Source organism: Saimiri boliviensis, chromosome 20, assembly GCF_048565385.1.
Source record: "Saimiri boliviensis isolate mSaiBol1 chromosome 20, mSaiBol1.pri, whole genome shotgun sequence".
NCBI classification, from domain to species: Eukaryota; Metazoa; Chordata; class Mammalia; order Primates; family Cebidae; genus Saimiri; species Saimiri boliviensis.
Window position 1 is genome coordinate 33045228 of NC_133468.1, and position 18898 is coordinate 33064125.

The 18898-nt window shown below is 51.0% G+C and overlaps 1 protein-coding gene across 9 annotated transcripts in view; it reads left to right on the top strand.

The window, feature by feature from the left end:
• Positions 1 to 18898, top strand: part of CUX1 (cut like homeobox 1) — a 471463-nt gene that overhangs the window by 408463 nt on the left and 44102 nt on the right. For 5 of the 9 annotated variants that reach the window (XM_039460712.2, XM_039460705.2, XM_074390309.1 and 2 more), the window contains 3 exons: positions 5991 to 6293; positions 11246 to 11434; positions 16495 to 16759. The exons of the other annotated variants lie outside the window; for them this stretch is intronic. In XM_039460712.2, the coding sequence (XP_039316646.1) occupies positions 5991 to 6293; positions 11246 to 11434; positions 16495 to 16759 (757 nt within the window). The remainder of the gene's footprint in view (positions 1 to 5990; positions 6294 to 11245; positions 11435 to 16494; positions 16760 to 18898) is intronic. 9 annotated transcript variants of the gene reach the window in all.

Here is an 18898-nt window from a genome sequence, read left to right on the forward strand (position 1 = left end):
GCCACGACCACCCTCTCCTCTCGCCTTCCTCCCGCCCTTCCGTACGTGTCTGTCTGTATAGTCATTGGAATTTCCTGGCTTGGCTTGGGCTCAAAGCCGACACCACGGACAGAATGAAAAGTAGTGCATCAGACCAGCCGCCAGTTAAATAATGTTTGGGTTCTTGTCAGAATGTCACAGAGTACCCTGTCATTTTGTTTCAGCAACTTGTCCTTCCGAACGCACAGTTCGCCTTATGGCATGCCAGCAGTAAAAATGTCACTTACAATAATTACTTTTTGGTGAAAATGCTTGCTGACTTCCCACCTTCAAGCTGTTTTTTACACAGTGGGGAGAGAATAAGAAACGACTTTATCCTGACTGCTCAAATGAACACTAAATGGAATTTGGGTTATTATTACTGCAGATAGAATCCCGGGTATGGACATTTCAGCAGTGGGTCGGATGAACCGCGGAGAGGTATGTCTCTGAGAGTTACGGCGGGTCCGCGTTTTCAGTTGCTCCCATTGCAGAGTTAAGGCAGCTGTTGTTTCCCTGCGGTTTTTGGACTATAATATTTTTCATGATCCTTTTATAGCTCCTGAATGTGTTGTGTATCTCAGAGGGCCTTGACTCACTCTCTCTGCTTTCTGTAGCTTGCTAAGCAAGCTCCTCTTATGCCACATCCAGTGTCTTGTAAAAAAGCAAAAAATTAATTCACATAGATCATTTTGTAAATGTAATACCTTACTATTGCTGTCAAAGACTGATTGGATGGGACCGTGCAGTGAGGCTTTTAAAATTTGCAGATTACCCATTTTCAGTTGTCCCAGTCCCGCAGGCTGTAGAGTCCTCGGAAGCGAGATTTTTGTCTGATTTCTCTCTTATCCCCAAGACACAGAGTAGGTGCTTTAGAAATACGTGAGTAGGCCAGACGCGGTGGCTCATGCCTGTAATCCCAGCACTTTGGGAGGCTGAGGTGGGTGGTTTGCTGGAGCCCAGGAGATCAAGACCAGTCTGGGCAACATAGCAAGACCCCATCTCTCTACATAAAATACAAAAATTAGCCAGCATGGTAGCACACGCCTGTGGTCCCAGCTACTTGCCGTCATACAAGGAGGGTAAGGTGGGAGGATCTCTGAAGCCCAGAAGGTCAAGGCTGCAGTGAGCCATGATCATACCACTGCGCTCCAGCTGGGGCAACAGAGCGAGACCCTGTCTCAAAAAAAAAATAAAGTGAGAGGGAAATAACGCAGGAATGATGGTAGGCTGCAATTCAGAATCACGTGGGATTGGCAGACAGCAGGATGGGTAGAAACATCGAGGTTTTCAACTCCTGATCTGGTTCCGACCCTCTGTGTGACTTTTAACGAAGTCAGGTTGCCTGTCTGAGCCTCAGTTTTCTCACCTGGGATGTAGGGTGTGAATTTCCACCCCAAGGCCGTTAGGACCATTGAATGAAGCCACATGTAGACGCCCTCGGCTGGATGTTCCATTCACGCCTGGTATGAAATGTGCTTTGGTTCCCTTCCACAATCGCATGAGTAGATGAGCTTTTTGTGACTCGTCGTTAAGTGTTGGAGATGCACGCATGTCGATATGTGGGTTGTAGACAAGCTGTGCCCGGGAAGGCAGGCAGCACAGTCACTCCGTCACTAACACACCCTTGGGTGCAGGGTGCCGGCCCCACCAGGTGTACAGGGGCTGTTTAGAATATGGCCCATCCCCCCAGCTCCTGGCTGTGTGTCTCGGGAAACCATTTTTCTTTTTTTTTTTTTTTTGAGACAGTCTCACTCTGTTGCCCACACTGGAGTACAGTGGCACGATCTCAGCTCACTGCAACCTCCACCTCCCAGGTTCAAGCGATTCTTCTGCCTCAGCCTCTGGAGTAGCTGGGACTACAGGCACGCGCCACCACGCTTGGCTAATTTTTGTATTTTTAGTAGAGATGGGTTTTCGCCATGTTGACCAGGCTGGTCTCAAACTCCTGGCCTCCGCTGATCTGCCCGCCTCAGTCTCCCGAAGTGCTGGGATTACAGGCGTGAGCCACCGCGCCCAGCTGGAACACTGTATCTTACCTTTGTAAAATGTGGCAAGTGGCTGGGCACGGTGGCTCACACCTGTAATCCCAGCACTTTGGGAGGCCAGGGTGAGAAGATCACTTGAGGCCAGGAGTTCAAGGACCAGCCTGGGCAACATAGCAAGACCCTGTCTCTTTTTTAAAGTTTAAAAAAATGTTGAATGTCTTTAAAAAGATAAACGCATCGTACGGGATGTGGCCTTCTGAGCCTGTCACCCACGTGTCTGCCATGTGCCAGGCATTGTGGGAGAAATAGCATTTGGTCATGAGATTTATGTTGGCTATAGGTCTTTATAGAAACAAACACATTTGACCAGGTGCAGTGGCTCACGCTGTTGGGGTGGCCAGGGTGAGGGGACCCTCTGTGCACTGTCCAAAATATGGTCAATAGAAAAGAAACATTACTTCTTCTTTTCCAGAAATTAGCACATGGAGCCCTGTGATTAAAGCAGTATTCTCTGAAAGAGCAAGCTTTGTTCCACTCCATGCAATTAAAAATAATAATTAAAAAAAGAAAGGATTTGGTGTGATGGCTCATGCCTGTAATCCCAGCACTTTGGGAAGCCAAGGAAGGTGGGTCACCTGAGGTCAGGAGTTCAAGACCAGCCTGGCCAACATGGTGAAACTCCTTCTCTACTAAAAGTACAAAAATTAGCCAGCCATGGTGGCAGATGCCTGTAATCCCAGCTACTTGGAAGGCTGAGGCAGGAGAATTACTTGAACTCAGGATGCGGAGGTTGCAGTAAGCCAAGATCGTGCCACTGCACTCCACCCTGGGTGACAGAGCAAGACTCCATCTCAAAAAAAAAAAAAGAATGATTTTCTTCCCAACGTGATGTTCTGAGCCTTCCCAGTAGCTAGAATTACAGGCACCTACCACCACACCTGGCTAGTTTTTGTATTTTTAGTAGAGATGGGGTTTCACTATGTTGGCCAGGCTGGTCTCAAACTCCTGGCCTCCAAATGATCTGACCACCTCGGCCTCCCAAAGGTCTTCTGCATTTTAGATTCAGACTCAGAATAGAGAAACAGATACAAGCCACCTCCAGCAACCAGCTGCCACGTGACACTTTCACACGCCTGGACCTTTCAGAGCTCGGAAAGGGCTTTGATCTCAGGGGTCCTGCCTTTGTCTGTAGTTGCATCCTGGAGCACAGAGAAATACCTGTAACACTAGTGAGCCGCCCCTGTTTAGTTCCCCTGGGGGTCCGTGATGGCAGAAATCCATGCCACCGGCTCACAGGGAGTCCCTGGAAGAAAGCACAGCACAGCCTGTGAGTTTCACGGCGAGCTCTGCCTCCGCCAGCCCCCAGAAGAAAACGGGGAGGTGCCACACGCGCTTTATTAGCCAGGCAGCCGTGGTGCTGACCTTGCTGTGGGTTAAAGGACACAAAACCTGAAAAGAAATCTGTTTATCATTTGGGGAATTCATGCCATCCTTGACAGTATCCGGTGAGCAAGACGGATGATCTGCCAGGCCGGTCCTTCGCGTGGCTGAATCACGCCACCCTTACAGTACAATTCCTCCGCCGGCTTCAGACACAAAAATAACATTTGCGGGGTTTTATATCCAGTTCTCTGGTGACCCAGGGGGGTTGAGCAGGGAAAAGAAACCTGATTTGTAAGATTCACGTTGCCCTAAAGATTTATATGGACCATTTCTGCCTCTTCCGCCTGTCTCTTCTACATCTTTCAAAAGCCAGTTCGGCGTGTGTTTTTCTGTTTATAACCCGATTTCCCAGGTCAAGGACACAGCTTTATGCAATGGTGGAAGTTGATGCGGGTTCAGGATGATACACAGGCTGATCGCTTCAGTTGCAGTTGTTTTATTTGGGGTTTTGCTCTTTCTAGATATGAATACAAAATACTCCTTGTATTTGGAATGTATTTACGGCAGCTTTAGTATATCCTGGACATAGTATGTCCAGAAAAGGACTCTCGAGTTAAATGGTAAATTAACGTTGAGTAGCTACTGTGTGCTACATTTTCTTTTCAGCCGGGTAACAAGTATTTTCGGGTATCTACTCTGGCGCTGATAGTGACTGAGTGACCTTCTAGGGCCCGAGGGAGAAGGAGCAAGCGTAAGATCCTCTTGGCCAGGCAGAGTGGCTCATGCCTGTCATCCCAGCACTTTGGGAGGTCAAGAAGGGAGGATCACTTGAGGCCGGGAGTTCAGCCTGGGCAACATAGCAAGATCTCATCTCTACAAAATAAAAAACTAGACAGGTGTAGTGGTGCATGCCTTGTAGTCCCCGCTACCTCGGAGGCTGCGGTGGGAGGATCGCTTGAGCACAGGATTTCGAATCAGCCAGGGCAACATAGCAAGACCCCATCTCTACAAAACAGTTTTTTAAAAGACCCTGGGAGCAGAGAGCATGGCCTGAGCCCTCTTACCTGGCACTGTGGGGTCTTACCCTGTGTCTACCTTAGTGGGCATGGGGAGAGGGATCGTACCAAGACACTGAGCTGGACCAGAGGCAGATTCTGGCGTGCAGGAAGGACGTCAGCACGAAGCCTCTTTTCCTCCTGGACAGTTTCTATCTGCAGAAATTAGGGAATGGCCAAAGTCTTTATCCCAGACATCCCAGAACTGGAATTCAGCCTCTTTTATCAGGTTTTATGGGCTGCTATAAGATGATAGGCCAGAGGGACCACTCATCAACACAGCCCAGCTGGTATTTCCCCCTGGGCACTTACAGCAATGACAGCAAGACAGAGCAAAATGTAGACGCTGGCTCGTCCACACCAGCGCAGTCACTTCGGGCATCAGTTACGGCGTGCCTGATACCAGCACAGAACTTGGTTTTCAGAGCAAGTCCTGAGGTTTGATGTAGAACTGTAAATGTAAGAGCGGCGGCTTCAGGGTGGTCGTTCCGCCTCTCCTCGCCTCTAGAGTTGGGTGCTGTCGAGTTCTCTAGTCTTCACAACAAAAAAACCGCTGGGCATGGTGGCGTGCACCTTTGGTCCCAGCTCCTCAGGAGGCCAAGGCGGGAAGATTGCTTGAGCCCAGGAGGTCGAGGCTGCAGTGAGCTGTGGTTGCACCACTGCACTCCAGCCTGGCCCACAGAGCAAGACCCCCTCTGTAAAAAAATAGAAATAAACCACCCTAGGTCCTGAGCCCCACAGTGCTGGGGGACCAAAAGCTACGGTCATAGGTTTCCTCATTTTTTTTTTTCTCTTTCGAGATGGAGTGTCACTCTTTGTCACCCAGGCTGGAGTGTAGTGGCGTAATCTCGGCCCACTGCCTCTTCCATCTCCGGGGTTCAAGTGATTCTCCTGCCTCAGCCTCCTTAGTAGTTGGGATTACAGGCACCCGCCACCACGCCTGGCTAATTTTTGTATTTTTAGTAGAAATAACATAGTTTCACCATGTTGACCAGGCTGGTCTCAAACTCCTGACCTCAGGTGGTCCACCTGCCTCAGCCTCCCAGAGATTACAGGCGTGAGCCACCGCACACAGCCATGTTTCCTCTTAAGGATCTTCATAACTGTGGTGACGACACATTATTTAAAACGATCTGTCTATGCTGTTTGTTCTGGAAAATATGCACAGGATAACTGCACGAGTTAGGACCTAGCCAGAGTGCTTCTGAATTGCCCAATGATTGGGGTTTCATTAGAAGAAACCGTGACAGTGATAACATGATGAATAGTTTTTTAGCAGAATACCCCTTATGCCAAGCCTTCCAAAGCCTCTCTTTTAAAGCCTTCGTTTTCCTTCCAGTGCTGTTATTTTTATTTTTTCATACAGAAGATTAGAGGTGACTCTCAGTCAAAAAAATAGGAAACCATTCACGAAGACCCACAGAAAACCCTCGTGTCGGCTTCGCCTACAGAGCGTTTAATTAGTATTTCCTAGATAAGGGCCGTGGATGTTCGCGGTGAAAGACAGCTATTTTCAGGCGCGGTTTCTCCTGTGCTTTAATTACAGAAAGCACTCCAAAGACCTCAGCCAGCTGCAGCCCCGCCCCCGAGTCCCCGATGAGTTCCAGCGAGTCGGTGAAGAGCCTGACCGAGCTGGTCCAGCAGCCCTGTCCCCCCATAGAGGCCAACAAGGATAGCAAGCCCCCGGAGCCCAGTGACCCGCCAGCATCCGACTCCCAGCCCGCAACCCCGCTGCCTCTCTCCGGACACTCGGCCCTCAGCATCCAAGAACTGGTAGCCATGTCCCCAGAGCTGGACACCTACGGCATAACCAAGCGGGTGAAGGAGGTGCTGACGGACAACAACCTCGGTAGGTTCTCTCGGCTGCCGAGTCGGGGGGCGGCAGGGAGTTCGCAGAGCGGGTGAAGGGTGGGGCGGGCCCCAGGCTGAGCCAGCCACAGAGTCTCAACTTGTGTAGGCGCCTGCTAAGAACATGAAACGCCCTGTAGTTGTGTGTAGCGTTGAGTTCTGCAGGTCGGTCCCCACCTCCTCCCCACTCTGCACCCCCACGGGAACCTTAGAAGATGAGCACAGGGTCAGAGTGGACTCAGGAAGACACAGGGTCAGAGTAGACTCAGGAAGATCCACTCAGACTCTCTTTCTTTCTTTCTTTCTTTTTTTTTTTTTTTTTTAATAGATCTTGCTCTGTTGCCCAGGCTGGAGTGCAACGGCACAATCTCAGCTCACTACAACCTCCGCCTCCCAGGCTCAAGCGATTCTCGTGCCTCAGCCTCCTGAGTAGCTAGCCGGCATTACAGGTGCCTGCCACCACGCCTGGCTAATTTTTTTGTATTGTTAGTAGAGACAGGGTTTGCCATGTTGGCCAGGCTGGTTTCGAACTCCTGGCCTCAAGCAATCTGCCCACCTAGGCCTCCCAAATTGTTGGAATCACAGGCATGAGCCCGTCGTGCCCGGCTTGGATGTATCTCAATAGAGACAGTCTGAGTAAGGCCAGATTCTTGAGGCCACAGTCTGAGACCAGCCTGGGCAACAGAGCAAGACCCTATCTCTCAAAAAAAACTTTTAAAATGAGCTGGACATGTTGATGTGCACCTGTAGTCCCAGCTACTCAGGAGCCTAAGGTGGGAGGATCACTTGAGCCCAAGAGTTCAAGACCAGCCTGGGCAACATAGCAAGACACGCTTCTCTATAATAAATTTAAAAACTAGGCCGGGCATGGTGGCACATGCCTGTAATCTCAGCACATTGGGAGGCCACAGCAAGAGGAGCACTTGAATCCAGCAAGTAGTGCGAAACCACCCTGGGCAGCATGGCGAAACCCTGTCTCTACAAAAATTAGCCAGGTGTGATGGCGTGTGCCCACAGGCCTGAGGCAGGAGAATCACTTGAGCCCTGTAGTTTTAAGCTGCAGTGAGCTGTGATCATGCCACTATATACTTCAGCCTGGGCAACACAGTGAGACTCTGTCTCAAAAAAAGAGAGGGGGGCACCCAGTGGAGCCCGGCAGCCTCAGTGGGCTCTAGAGCCGGGCAGCATCCACCCAGCAGCACCAGGACAGCTTAGTGGAAGGTCTGACGGGCCGGGTCTGGATCTCACGCCGCTCCCTGAGTCCACGATGCTGGCCAGGCAGCCCCCATCCTCAGATCCCCTCCACAGAACTGGAATTCCCACGCCTGCCTGGGGGCTGTGAGTAGTAGCAATTCTAACACCAGCTCTGGCCAGTCGTCATAGTCATTTTTATTTTATCTTGGCTGTTCCTGCTGCCTAGGGAAGCCATCTTCATTTCACAGCCCACCACCAAGGCAGGCAGCCCTGGGAAACTCAGTCTGTCACCCTGCTGTCCCACCATGTGTCAGACCTGGCCTCAGCCAGGCATGTGCTCCAGCCCTCCAGGAGCTTGGCCGGGGTGAGTCTCTGTGGTCTGTGTCACCACTCACCAGCTGCTATTATGTAAGAATATTACGGTGTTTCATCATTGGCTGGAGCGCAGTGGCACGATCTTGGCTCACTGCAACCTCTGCCTCCCAGGTTCAGGCGATTCTCCTGCCTCAGCCTCCCCAGTAGCTGGAATTACAGGCGCCTGCCACCACGCCCAGCTATCTTTTGTATTTTTAGTCAAGACAGGGTTTCACCATGTTGGCCAGGCTGGTCTTGAACTCCTGACCTCAGGTGATCCACCCACCTCAGCCTCCCAAAGTGCTGGGATTACAGGTGTGGCATGAGCCAGGCACCTGGCCCTTTTTTTTCTTTCTTTCTTTAAGACAGTGTCTCACTCTGTCGCTAGGCTGGAGTGCAGTGTCACGATCTTGGCTCACTACAGTCTCCGCCTCCTGGGTTCAGGCCATTCTCCTGCCTCAGTCTCCCGAGTAGCTGGGATTACAGGTGCGTGCCACCACACCCAGCTAATTTTTGTATTTTTAGTAGAGATGGAGTTTCACCCTGCTGCCAAGGCTATTCTCCAGCTGGCCTCAGGTGATCCACCCACCTTGGCCTCCCAAAGTGCTGGGATCACAGGCGTGAGCCACCGCACCAGCCAAGCCTGCCTCGTCATTTTCAACCACCGTGCTCCTGCAGTTTGGCGTTGACCAGACAGGGTTCCCTGGATTAGGCACATGGAGGTTGGAAACACACCTTTCTATCCGTCTTATTTTTATTTTTATTTATTTATTTTATTTTTTATTTATTTATTTTTTGAGACAGTCTCGCTCTGTTGCCAGGCTGGAGTGCAGTGGCGTGATCTCGGCTCCCTGCAACCTCCGCCTCCCAGGGTTCAAGCGATTCTCCTGCCTCAGCCTCCCGAGTAGCTGGGACTACAGGCACCTGCCACCACATCTGGCTAATTTTTTTGTATTTTTAGTAGAGACAGGGTTTCACCATGTTAGCCAGGATGGTCTCAATCTCCTGACCTCGTGATCTGCCCGCCTCAGCCTCCCAAAAGTGCTGGGATGACGGGGGAAAGTCTCGTTGTAAACACTGCTAAGTGGCAAGATCACAGTTACAAGATTGCGAATGTTGAGATCTGATGCCTGGCTTTATCATCCATGCCACCATCATTGATGTTGGTTTTACTGGGTGAGGGTCTGTAGCTTTCTTCAGGTTCCCAAAGGGGTCTGTAGCCCAAAAGCAATTAAAATTAAAAGTCATGGCTAGGACTAAGAGTGATAGTCCTAAGAGTAATACAGATAATCTTCCAGGAATAATCATCTGGGTTTTTTTCTTCCCCATTCAACTGGGAGGCCGAAGCAAAAAGTAACTGGCGATTCTTATTTACTGCTTTCCTGAAGACAGCAAGCTCCTTGGAATGAAAATAGATTCGTTTGCCATGTTAGCATTAAACAAAATTTACTTATAACAACGGAAAAAAAAAATCGTAAAGACTTGGGACATTTATAGGCAAAAGAGTTTGAAACGCAGAGAAACCACAGATTTACAAAATCTGTAAATTTATCTTTGAGTTTTAAATGACCAAGCCAGGCATGGTGGTGTGTACCTGTAATCCCAGCTACTCAGGATGCTGAGGTGGAACGATTGCTTGAGGCCAGGAGTTCGAGTCCAACCTGGGCAATATAGCGAGACCCTGTTTCTTTAGAGAAAAAAACACACACACACACACACTAATAAGAAATTAATTTCTCAACTTCAGAGTTTTCCAGGCAGTAATCTTTTACCTGGAGGCCCCTTCTTAGAAGCTGGTGTGAGGCGTTTCTGTTTCACAGGATGTGAGCCGCAGAGAGAACTAGCCAGCCCTCTGCCGTCTCCCTGCCCCGGACCGAGAGAGGTGCTCTGATCTGTACGCTTTATGGGGTTAAACGCTGGCCCCTCTGATCCCAATCTCCACTTCCACCTAATAAGTCCTGTTCATTCAAGTACTCCCATCAGGCCATCCCGGTTCTCATTGATCCCAATTTGTACCTTTACAAGCGGTGGCCCTCTTAAACCGGCAGCGGAATGGCCCTCAGAGGAGTGAGCCTTTCTTTCTGAGCTCCCAACAAGCATTGCCAATTCAATGCGGCTGTGCTCTCCGTAGCGAAATGCCCTCTGAGCAGCCTGTGAAGTGGGCTACCTACCCCTGCCTGGGAGAAGAAACGGTATTTGGGAAGGGGTTTTGATCCTCTTCCAGCTACTTTATTTAGCAAAGGCAGCCTACGCTGCAAAAGCCGACCTTGGAATTGGAATCGGCCTGCCTCTCAGCAAAGCAGAGCTGGGCAGCTCTCTCTCCTCTGTCCTGCTGTGATTGTGGGTTGTGTGCCCTGTTTTCTCAGCGAGACCTGATAACCTTGCTAATTGTGGAAGGAGACGCAGGCTGCCCTCTGATTTGAGATTGTCCGAGAGAGGTCTCCTATTTGCTGTGTGACGTCCTGAGCTCTGGCTTAGGGATTTCACTGCCTCTGAGAAATGCCACAGGTGGTAGCGTGACCTCAGTACATACAAAGCCTGAAGGCTTTTTCTTTCTTTCTTTCTTTCTTTCTTTTTTTGAGACACGGTCTCTCTCTGTTGCCCAGGCTGGAGTACAGTAGTGTGATCATAGCTCACTGTGGCCTCAACTTCCTGGGCTTGAGCAATCTTCCCATCTCAGCTTCCCAAGTAGCTGGAACTATAGGTATGTATCACCACGCCTGGCTAATTTTTTTGTGTGTAGAGACTGAGTCTTGCTGTGTTGCCCAGGCTGGTCTCAAACCCCTGAACTCAGGTGATCTTCCTGCCCTAGCCTCCCAGAGGCCCTTCTGGCCCCAGCACCCAGCTGAAGGCTTAAGAGAAACATCATTGTTTGGGCATGGTGGCTCACACCTGTAATCCCAGCACTTTGGGAGACCAAGGCAGGCGGATCACCTGAGGTCAAGAGTTCGAGACCAGACTGGCCAACATGGCAAAACCCTGTCTCTACTAAAAATACAAAAATTAGCCAGACGTGGTGGCACGTGCCTGTAGTCCCAGCTGCTCAGGAGGCTGAAGCAGAAGAATCGCTTGAACCTGGCAGGCGGAGGTTACAGTGAGCCGAGATCGCGCCACTGCACTCCAGCCTGGGTGACAGAGCAAGACTCCATCTCGAAAAAGAGAGAAACATCATCAGTTATGTGTACAAAGAATGCAGGGGCAATGCCAGCTCCCTCGCCAACGGAGTGTACTAAAAGTCTGGTGGAAGATATATTTCTACCACGCACTTGCTGTAAGCTAGGACATCGCCAGCCCAACCCTGGGCCTTTCAGGTCCTGTGTCCGATTTTAACCGTGACACATACTTGTCCCCTCGGATCCCTGGCTCTCGGTGATGATACCTGTCTCGCTTCTGTTTTCTCTGTAGGCCAGCGCTTGTTTGGGGAAACCATCTTAGGGCTCACCCAAGGCTCTGTCTCTGACCTCCTTGCCCGCCCAAAACCCTGGCATAAGCTCAGTCTGAAAGGACGGGAGCCCTTCGTCCGGATGCAGCTGTGGCTGAACGACCCCAACAATGTGGAGAAGCTGATGGACATGAAACGGATGGAGAAGAAAGGTAAGTCGCCCAGCCCCGCCCTGGCCGGCTGCGTCCTCATTCCCAAACAGGCTGTTTCTCTCAAATCCTTCACACACAACTGATGGAGGGACTGAGCCATGACCAGGGCACCAGAGGACAGGGCAATAAAAAATATGTTTTGATGGTCATCAGCTAATGAGTATCTAAGAGGGCTAGAAATATTTGTAACTTTCTGTCTCCAGCAGCCTGAATCTAAAGACTTTTTTTTAGCACCGGGAGCACTTTTAACCAAGGAGATCGGAACAGCGCTGGGGGTGCTGTGTTTGGTTTTTGTGTTATGTGGGTGGCTGATCCGGCTATTACAGCGTTTACTGTGCATGTACCGTGTGGCTGGAGGCTTTCCTTTGTTATCAGAGAGAGAATTAAGAAATGCATTTTGTAGGCCGGGCATGGTGGCTCATGCCTGTAATCTCAGCACTTTGGGGGGCTGAGGCAGGCAGATCTCTTGAGGTCAGGAGTTCAAAACCAGCCTGGCCAACGTGGCAAAACCCTGTCTCTACTAAAAAATAATAATAATAATTACCCAGGTGTGGTGGCACGTGCCTCTGTAATCCCAGCTACTTGGGAGGCTGAGGCACGAGAATCATTTGAATCCCGGAGGTGGTGAGCAGAGATTGAGCCACCGCATTCCAGCCTGGATGACAGAGCAAGACCCTATCTCAAAAAAAAAAAAAAAAAAAACCTGCATTTTGTAGATCAAGAAACAGAGGTTCAGAGAGATCCAGTGCCTCCACCAAGGTCACCCGGCGTGGAAGGTGACAGAGCGAACTCCTGCCACACAGATCTCTCTCTCGCTGTTATTTTGCAGCCTCTGGGGATCCAGCCTCCCTAAAGGGGTAACCCCACGTGCACCCACACGTCATGTCGAATGTGGATTCGCATTCTCCTTGCAGCCTGTAGGGTTCAGCATAGGAAAAGTGCCCGAAGCCAGGTGTGCTGTGCCTCGTGGTTTGCAGTTCCTAAAAACTGGTCCTCACCAGTGAGTCCGCCCCTCGGGAACCCTCAGTCCTCAGGTCACCCGTAGTGCTGGGAGCTGACTGGGCAGCTGAATGCATCCCTCAGAGGCAGAGACCAGGAACCAGCTGCTGCTGGTCTGACCATAACAAGCTAGGCTCGATGGCTCACCCTTGTAATCTCAGCACCTTAGGAGGCCAAGATAGGTGGATCATCTGAGGTCAGGAGTTCAAGACCAGGCTGACCCGCATAGAAAAACCCTGTCTCTACTAAAAATACAAAACTAGCTGAGTAGCTGCCTGTAATCTCAGCTACTTGGGAGGTTGAGGCAGGAAAATCACTTGAACCTGGGAGGCAGAGGTTGTAGTGAGCTGAGATCCTGCCGTTACACCCCAGCCTGGGCAACAAGAGCGAAATTCCATCTCAAAAAAATAGAGGTGGTGTCCACCCTCCCTCATCAGCTAACGCAGAGAATCTTAACTAAGCGTGGGCATCCCAGGAGCCGGGCGCAGTGGCTCATGCCTGTAGTCTCAGCACTTTGGGAGGCCGAGGTGGGCGGATCACTTGCGGTCCAGAGTTTGAGACCTGGGCAACATGGTGAAACCCCACCTCTACCGAAAAAAACAAAAATCAGCCAGGTATCATGGCGCACTCCTGTAATCCCAGCTACTGGGGAGGCTGAGGCAGGAGAATCACTTGAACCCAGGAGGAGGAGGTTGCAGTCAGCCGAGATCACGCCACTGTACTCCAGCCTGGACAGCAGAGCAAGACTCCATCTCAAAAAAATAAAAATAAAGATTGGGCATCCCAGGCTCCTGAGGGGCTCTGCCCACCCCAACCCACACACACACAACGTCTGAGCCAGGGGTGGGTACGCAACCCAGGGCTGTCGGTTCTTAATTTACCCAGAAATTCCAGCCAAGCATCACCTTTCTCACCCAACCCAGGAAAGGGCTGCAGAAGGAGAGTGTCTGGTGCCTCTTTCAGGAACCCTGTGGGGATTCCTTTATCATAATAAGAGGCTTCTATTTTCTGAGAACTGCCCTGTTTGCCAGACACTGCACTAAGACTGCTCTCCATCCACACGACTCTTGTCCTATGTAAATGTCCTTATCCAGGAAATAAATATGAAACTTGGGGCCTCGTGCAGCCCTAGCAGATTTCAATAGCTGCTATGAGTAGGGAGCAGGAATTCAAACTCAGGGCTGGTGGATTTCAAAGCAGGTGATCTTAAACATACATCCGCAGCCTCTCTGCTGTGAGCTGCCCTCCCGGAACCCAGGGCACTGCTGCTGCCCACTGATAGCCTGCCCAGGTGGTGGCCTCTGCCCCATTCAGGGCCCCTTTGGCGGGCCCTGGCCTGCCCTCAGACGTGTAGTCTAAGGCTCTGAGGTAGCGCAGGCAGCACTGTAAGCTGCAGAGGCCTGGTGCCCCATTGGCCCCCCAAAAGTTTCCAACTTCCTTTCCATTTTTCTTTTTTCATTTTTTTTTTAAAGGGACAAGGTCGGCCGGGCGCGGTGGCTCAAGCCTGTAATCCCAGCACTTTGGGAGGCCGAGGCGGGTGGATCACGAGGTCAAGAGATCAAGACCATCCTGGTCAACATGGTGAAACCCCGTCTCTACTAAAAATACAAAAAATTAGCTGGGCATGGTGGCGTGTGCCTGTAATCCCAGCTACTCAGGAGGCTGAGGCAGGAGAATTGCCTGAACCCAGGAGGCGGAGGTTGCGGTGAGCCGAGATCGCGCCATTGCACTCCAGCCTGGGTAACAAGAGCGAAACTCCGTCTCAAAAAAAAAAAAAAAAAAAAAAAAAAAGGGACAAGGTCTTGCTATATTGCCCAGGCTGATCTTGAACTCCTGGCCTCAAGCAATCCTCCCATCTTGACCTCCCAAAGCACTGGGATTACAGGCGTGAGCCACTGCACCTGGCCCTTTCAACATCTTATTATGGGAAATTTCCAACATAAACAAAAGTAGAGAGAATGCTGTCATGAACCCAACATAACCGTGCGAGTCTCCTGTTAATCCCCTCTCGCCCAAGCAGCGTGAAGCTTCCTGCACTCGCCAGGAGGCGGCCCTCGGCCCTCAGGAGGGAGGAGGCCCTGACAGCCCCACTGCCTGCTGTGTTTCTCACCCTGGGCTGGTAGGAAAGGCCCTTAGTCCCCCCAGACACGTCTCCAGAGCTTCCCAGCTCCCCTTTCCCTCTGCACGGGCTCAGGGCGCCCTCTTGTGTTACAAATGAGTTACTGTTTCTGCACCACCCAGACCCTTCCAAAGGTGCCCTGGTCTCCAAAGCCGCTGCGGTCCCAGGGCCTTCTCTTCACTCCTGGGGGTGCTGACCACAAGGGCTATTCCCTAGACAGGCCTTCTTCAGCCCCTTCAGGGGACCAGGTGCCCAGCCTGTCAGGCACAGCCCGGTAGCCCTTCCTCCATCCCACGGTGCCTCTGCTCCCACCAGACCTTGGTCAGTCATCTGTCCCCTGGGAGGGAGCTGGAGGGAGTCCCCACCGATGGACGATCCAACCCCTTTCTCTAGATCCAGCAGCTCTGACTCCGCTGTTTTGGTTTTCTGTGGGGAAGATTTACTTTCTCAGTTGCTTCCTAGCTAAAGAACTCCCTTGCCTAAGTTGGTTTTTGTTGTTGTTGTTTTGTTTTGAGCTGGAGTTTCGCTCTTGTTGCCCAGGCTGGAGTGCAGTGGTGCGATCTCAGCTCACTGCAACCTCCACCTCCCGGGTTCAAGCGATTCTCCAGCCACAGCCTCCCAAGTAGCTGGGATTACAGGCATGTACCACCACGCCCGGCTAATTTTTTTGTATTTTTAGTAGAGACAGGGTTTCACCATGTTGGCCAGGATGGTCTTGTAATCCGCCCACCTCGGCCGCCTGAAGTGCTGGGATTACAGGTGTGAGCCACTGCACCTGGCCCTTATCATTTTTTAGAGACAGGGTCTCACTCCGTTGCCCCGGCTGGAGGGCAGCGGTGCAGACATAGTGCACTGTTGCAGCCTCCACATTCTGGGCTTATTCCAGCCTCCCGCCTCAGCCACCTGAGGAGCTGGGACTACAGGTGCACGCCACCACACCGGGCTAATTTTTAAATACTTTGACAAGGCAGGGTCTTGCTATGTTCTCCAGACTGGTCTCCAGCTCCTAGGCTCAAGCGATCCTCCCACCTCAGCTTCCCAAAGTGCAGAGATTACAGGCTTGAGCCACCACGCCTGGCAGTGTCCTTCAAGGTACAGTTTAAATGTCATCTCTGGCTGGGCGTGGTGGCTCACGCCTGTAATCCAAGCACTTTGGAGGCCAAGTTGGGCAGATCATCTGAGATCGGGAGTTCAAGACCAGCCTGACCAACATAGCGAAACCCTGTCTTTAAAAAAAAAAAAAAAAAAAAAAAGTCTTTTCTGAGCAACTTCCCCTGCCCCTCCCCAGTCCTGATGGAGGAATTCTTCTCAGCATCCTCACGCTGCCTTGCACTTACTCCACCCACTTTTCACTCTGCCGTGAACATCTCTCTGGATACTTCTCTGCGTCCCGCACTAAACTGCTAAGTGGTGCAGGGACAGATAAGGCCCTCACAGTCCGTCACAGCAGGTCCTTTGTGGGCGTGTGCTGGTGACAGAATGGCTCTCATCTTTGTGTTGTGTTTTTCGTTTTGTTTGAGACGGAGCCTTGCTCTGTCACCCAGGATGGAGTGCAGTGGCACGATCTCAGCTCATTGCAACCTCCACCTCCTGGGTTCATGCAATTCTCCTCCCTCAGCCTCCCGAGCAGCTGGGATTACAGGCATCCACCACCACGCCTAGCTAATGTTTGTATTTTTAGTAGAGATGGGGTTTCACTAATGTTGGCCAGGCTGGTCTTGAACTCCTGACCTCAAGAGATCTGAGGTCTTGAGATCTTCGGCCTCCCAAAGTGCTTGGATTACAGGCATGAGCCACCACGCCCGGCCTCATCTTAGTGTTTTGAGATGCTCTATGCAAACTCCTGCAAGCTGGCACTATGCTGTCCCGCTAGCGGGGACTGGGGATTTGGGCTGCTGTCCCAGCTGGGCCTGACCTCAGTCTGCCATCTCTCCCTCCCCAGCCTACATGAAGCGGCGGCACAGCTCAGTCAGTGACACTCAGCCCTGTGAGCCACCCTCCGTTGGCACCGAGTACAGCCAGAGCGCCAGCCCCCAGCCGCAGCACCAGCTGAAGAAACCCCGGGTGGTGCTGGCTCCTGAGGAGAAGGAGGCCCTGAAACGAGCGTATCAACAAAAGCCATACCCGTCACCAAAAACCATCGAAGACCTCGCCACCCAGCTCAACCTGAAAACCAGCACCGTCATCAACTGGTTTCACAACTACAGGTACGCCCAGGTCTCAGGGAGCAAACGGTTGCCCAGGGGAAGGGGCCAATCTGTCCTGAGCCGCTGTGGCGCACAGGGGTAATGCTCCAGGGGCTGAGAGCGCAGTAATTGTTTGGGTCATTGGTCCTGTAGGTATTTTTTTTTTCTTTTGAGATGGAGTTTCCATCTCGTTGCCCAGGCTGGAGTGCAATGGCACAGTCTTAGGTCACTGCAACCTCTTCCGCCTGGGTTTAAGCAATTCTCCTGCCTCAGCCTCCTAGGTAGCTGGAATTACAGGCATGTGCCACCATGCCCGGCTAATTCCTATATTTTTAGTAGAGATGGGGTTTCGCTGTGTTGGTCAAGCTGGTCTCGAACTCCTGACCTCAGGTGATCCACCCACCTCGGCCTCCCAAAGTGCTGGGAGCCACAGCACCTGGCGGTTCCTTAGGTTTTATTGAGGTTTTAACTCTAGAGATGTAAGGCCATGTCCCTTCTAGTCACTGTCACATAGTTAAACAGGTGGTATCTGCCATGACCCAGAAGGAATATCACCTCTCAGTTACATCATTTAATAAGAGAGAAAACAGATATTCATGATTCAAGAGTGAAACTTCTGTGGTTTAGTGCATATACATACATATATTCTTAGTTTGTGTGTATGTATGTGTGTGTGTGTATACATGTTTTTTGTTTGTTTTTTTTTTTTAGACAAGGGCTTGCTCTGCCACCCAGGTTACATTGCAGTGGTACGATCATAGCTCACTGCGGCCTCGAACTCCTGGGCTCAGGCAGTCCTCCTACCTCAGCCTACCGAATAGCTAAGACACCAAGGCACCACCATGCCTGCTGACTTTTTATAGAGACGGGGTCTCACTATGTTGATCAAGCTGGTCTCAAACTCCTGGCCTCAAGCCATCCTCCTACCTCAGCCTCCCAAAGCCTTGGGCTTATAGGCATGAGCCACCGCACCTGGCCTGAACCTTTATTTCTTAGTGATTTTATAATGCTTTCTCTGGGTCTTCTGCCATGTTATCTTCCAAATTAGTTTGATTAGTTTTGTAGTTAAATAAATTAAGTCATTTAAGACCTGTGCTTTTGGGAAAGTTTATGAGTTAATGAAGACAGATTGAGTATCTTCTAGATCTCAGATTCTGAGCTAAGTGTTTCACTGAGTTTTATCACTTAATTCTCACAGCTCAGAACTGTATATAAGAAACCATATTCTCTTTGTTGTTTTGTGTGTGTGTGTTTGTTTTTGGGTTTTTTTTGAGAGGCTGTCTCACTCTGTCACCCAGACTGGAGTGCAGTGGTGCGATCTCAGCTCACTGCAGTCTCCACCTCCCAGGTTCAAGTGATTCACCTGCCTCAGCCTACCGAGTAGCTGGGATTACAAGCACACACCACCACCACACCCGGCTAATTTTTGTATTTTTAGTGGTGATGGGGTTTCACCATGTTGGCCAGGCTGGTCTTGAACTCCTGACCTCAGGTGATCTGCCCGCCTCAGCCTCCCAAAGTGCTGGGATTACAGGCATGAGCCACCGCGCCCGGCCAGTTCTCTTCATTCTACAGGTGAAAAATACAGAACTCAGAGGGGCTAAGGAGGTCAGGGCCCGGTGCTGTCTTGGTAGAACAAAGTAGGCTGGGATGAGGTATTTGGAGTCGATCCAGGAAACCCACTGAAGTATGCTGAGTTGCTGATCATAGCTATAACCACACTCTCTACTGCTAGAAAGCAAGAATTCTGGGACCCTGATGGAAATCCCTAAGCTAGTGCCTCACCAATTACCGTCTCAATTGCTACTTCCCATTTTCCTTAGGGCACGATAATACTGGGATAGGCGTGCCTGGTTCAACCAAGGTGACCATATGTAGGTGTAGCTGATGGCAGTGGGGCCCTCCCAGCTGTGCACCTGACACAGTTACTGGCAGTACAAGGTTACAGTCAGGCTGGAGGGGAAGCTGTGTCTCTCACCGGGCCCTCCCTCCCCCATAAGGTCCGCTGGAATTCCTGAAGGGGCCCAGTAAACCACCCAGGCTCTCAACAAATTGGGAAATTTTTAAATATTAGGTGGGAGCCCAAATCACACCTTTATTGCCCATAAAGGCAAAGTCCCAAGATGCTGCTCATTATGAGAGCTGAGCGCACCTGATCCA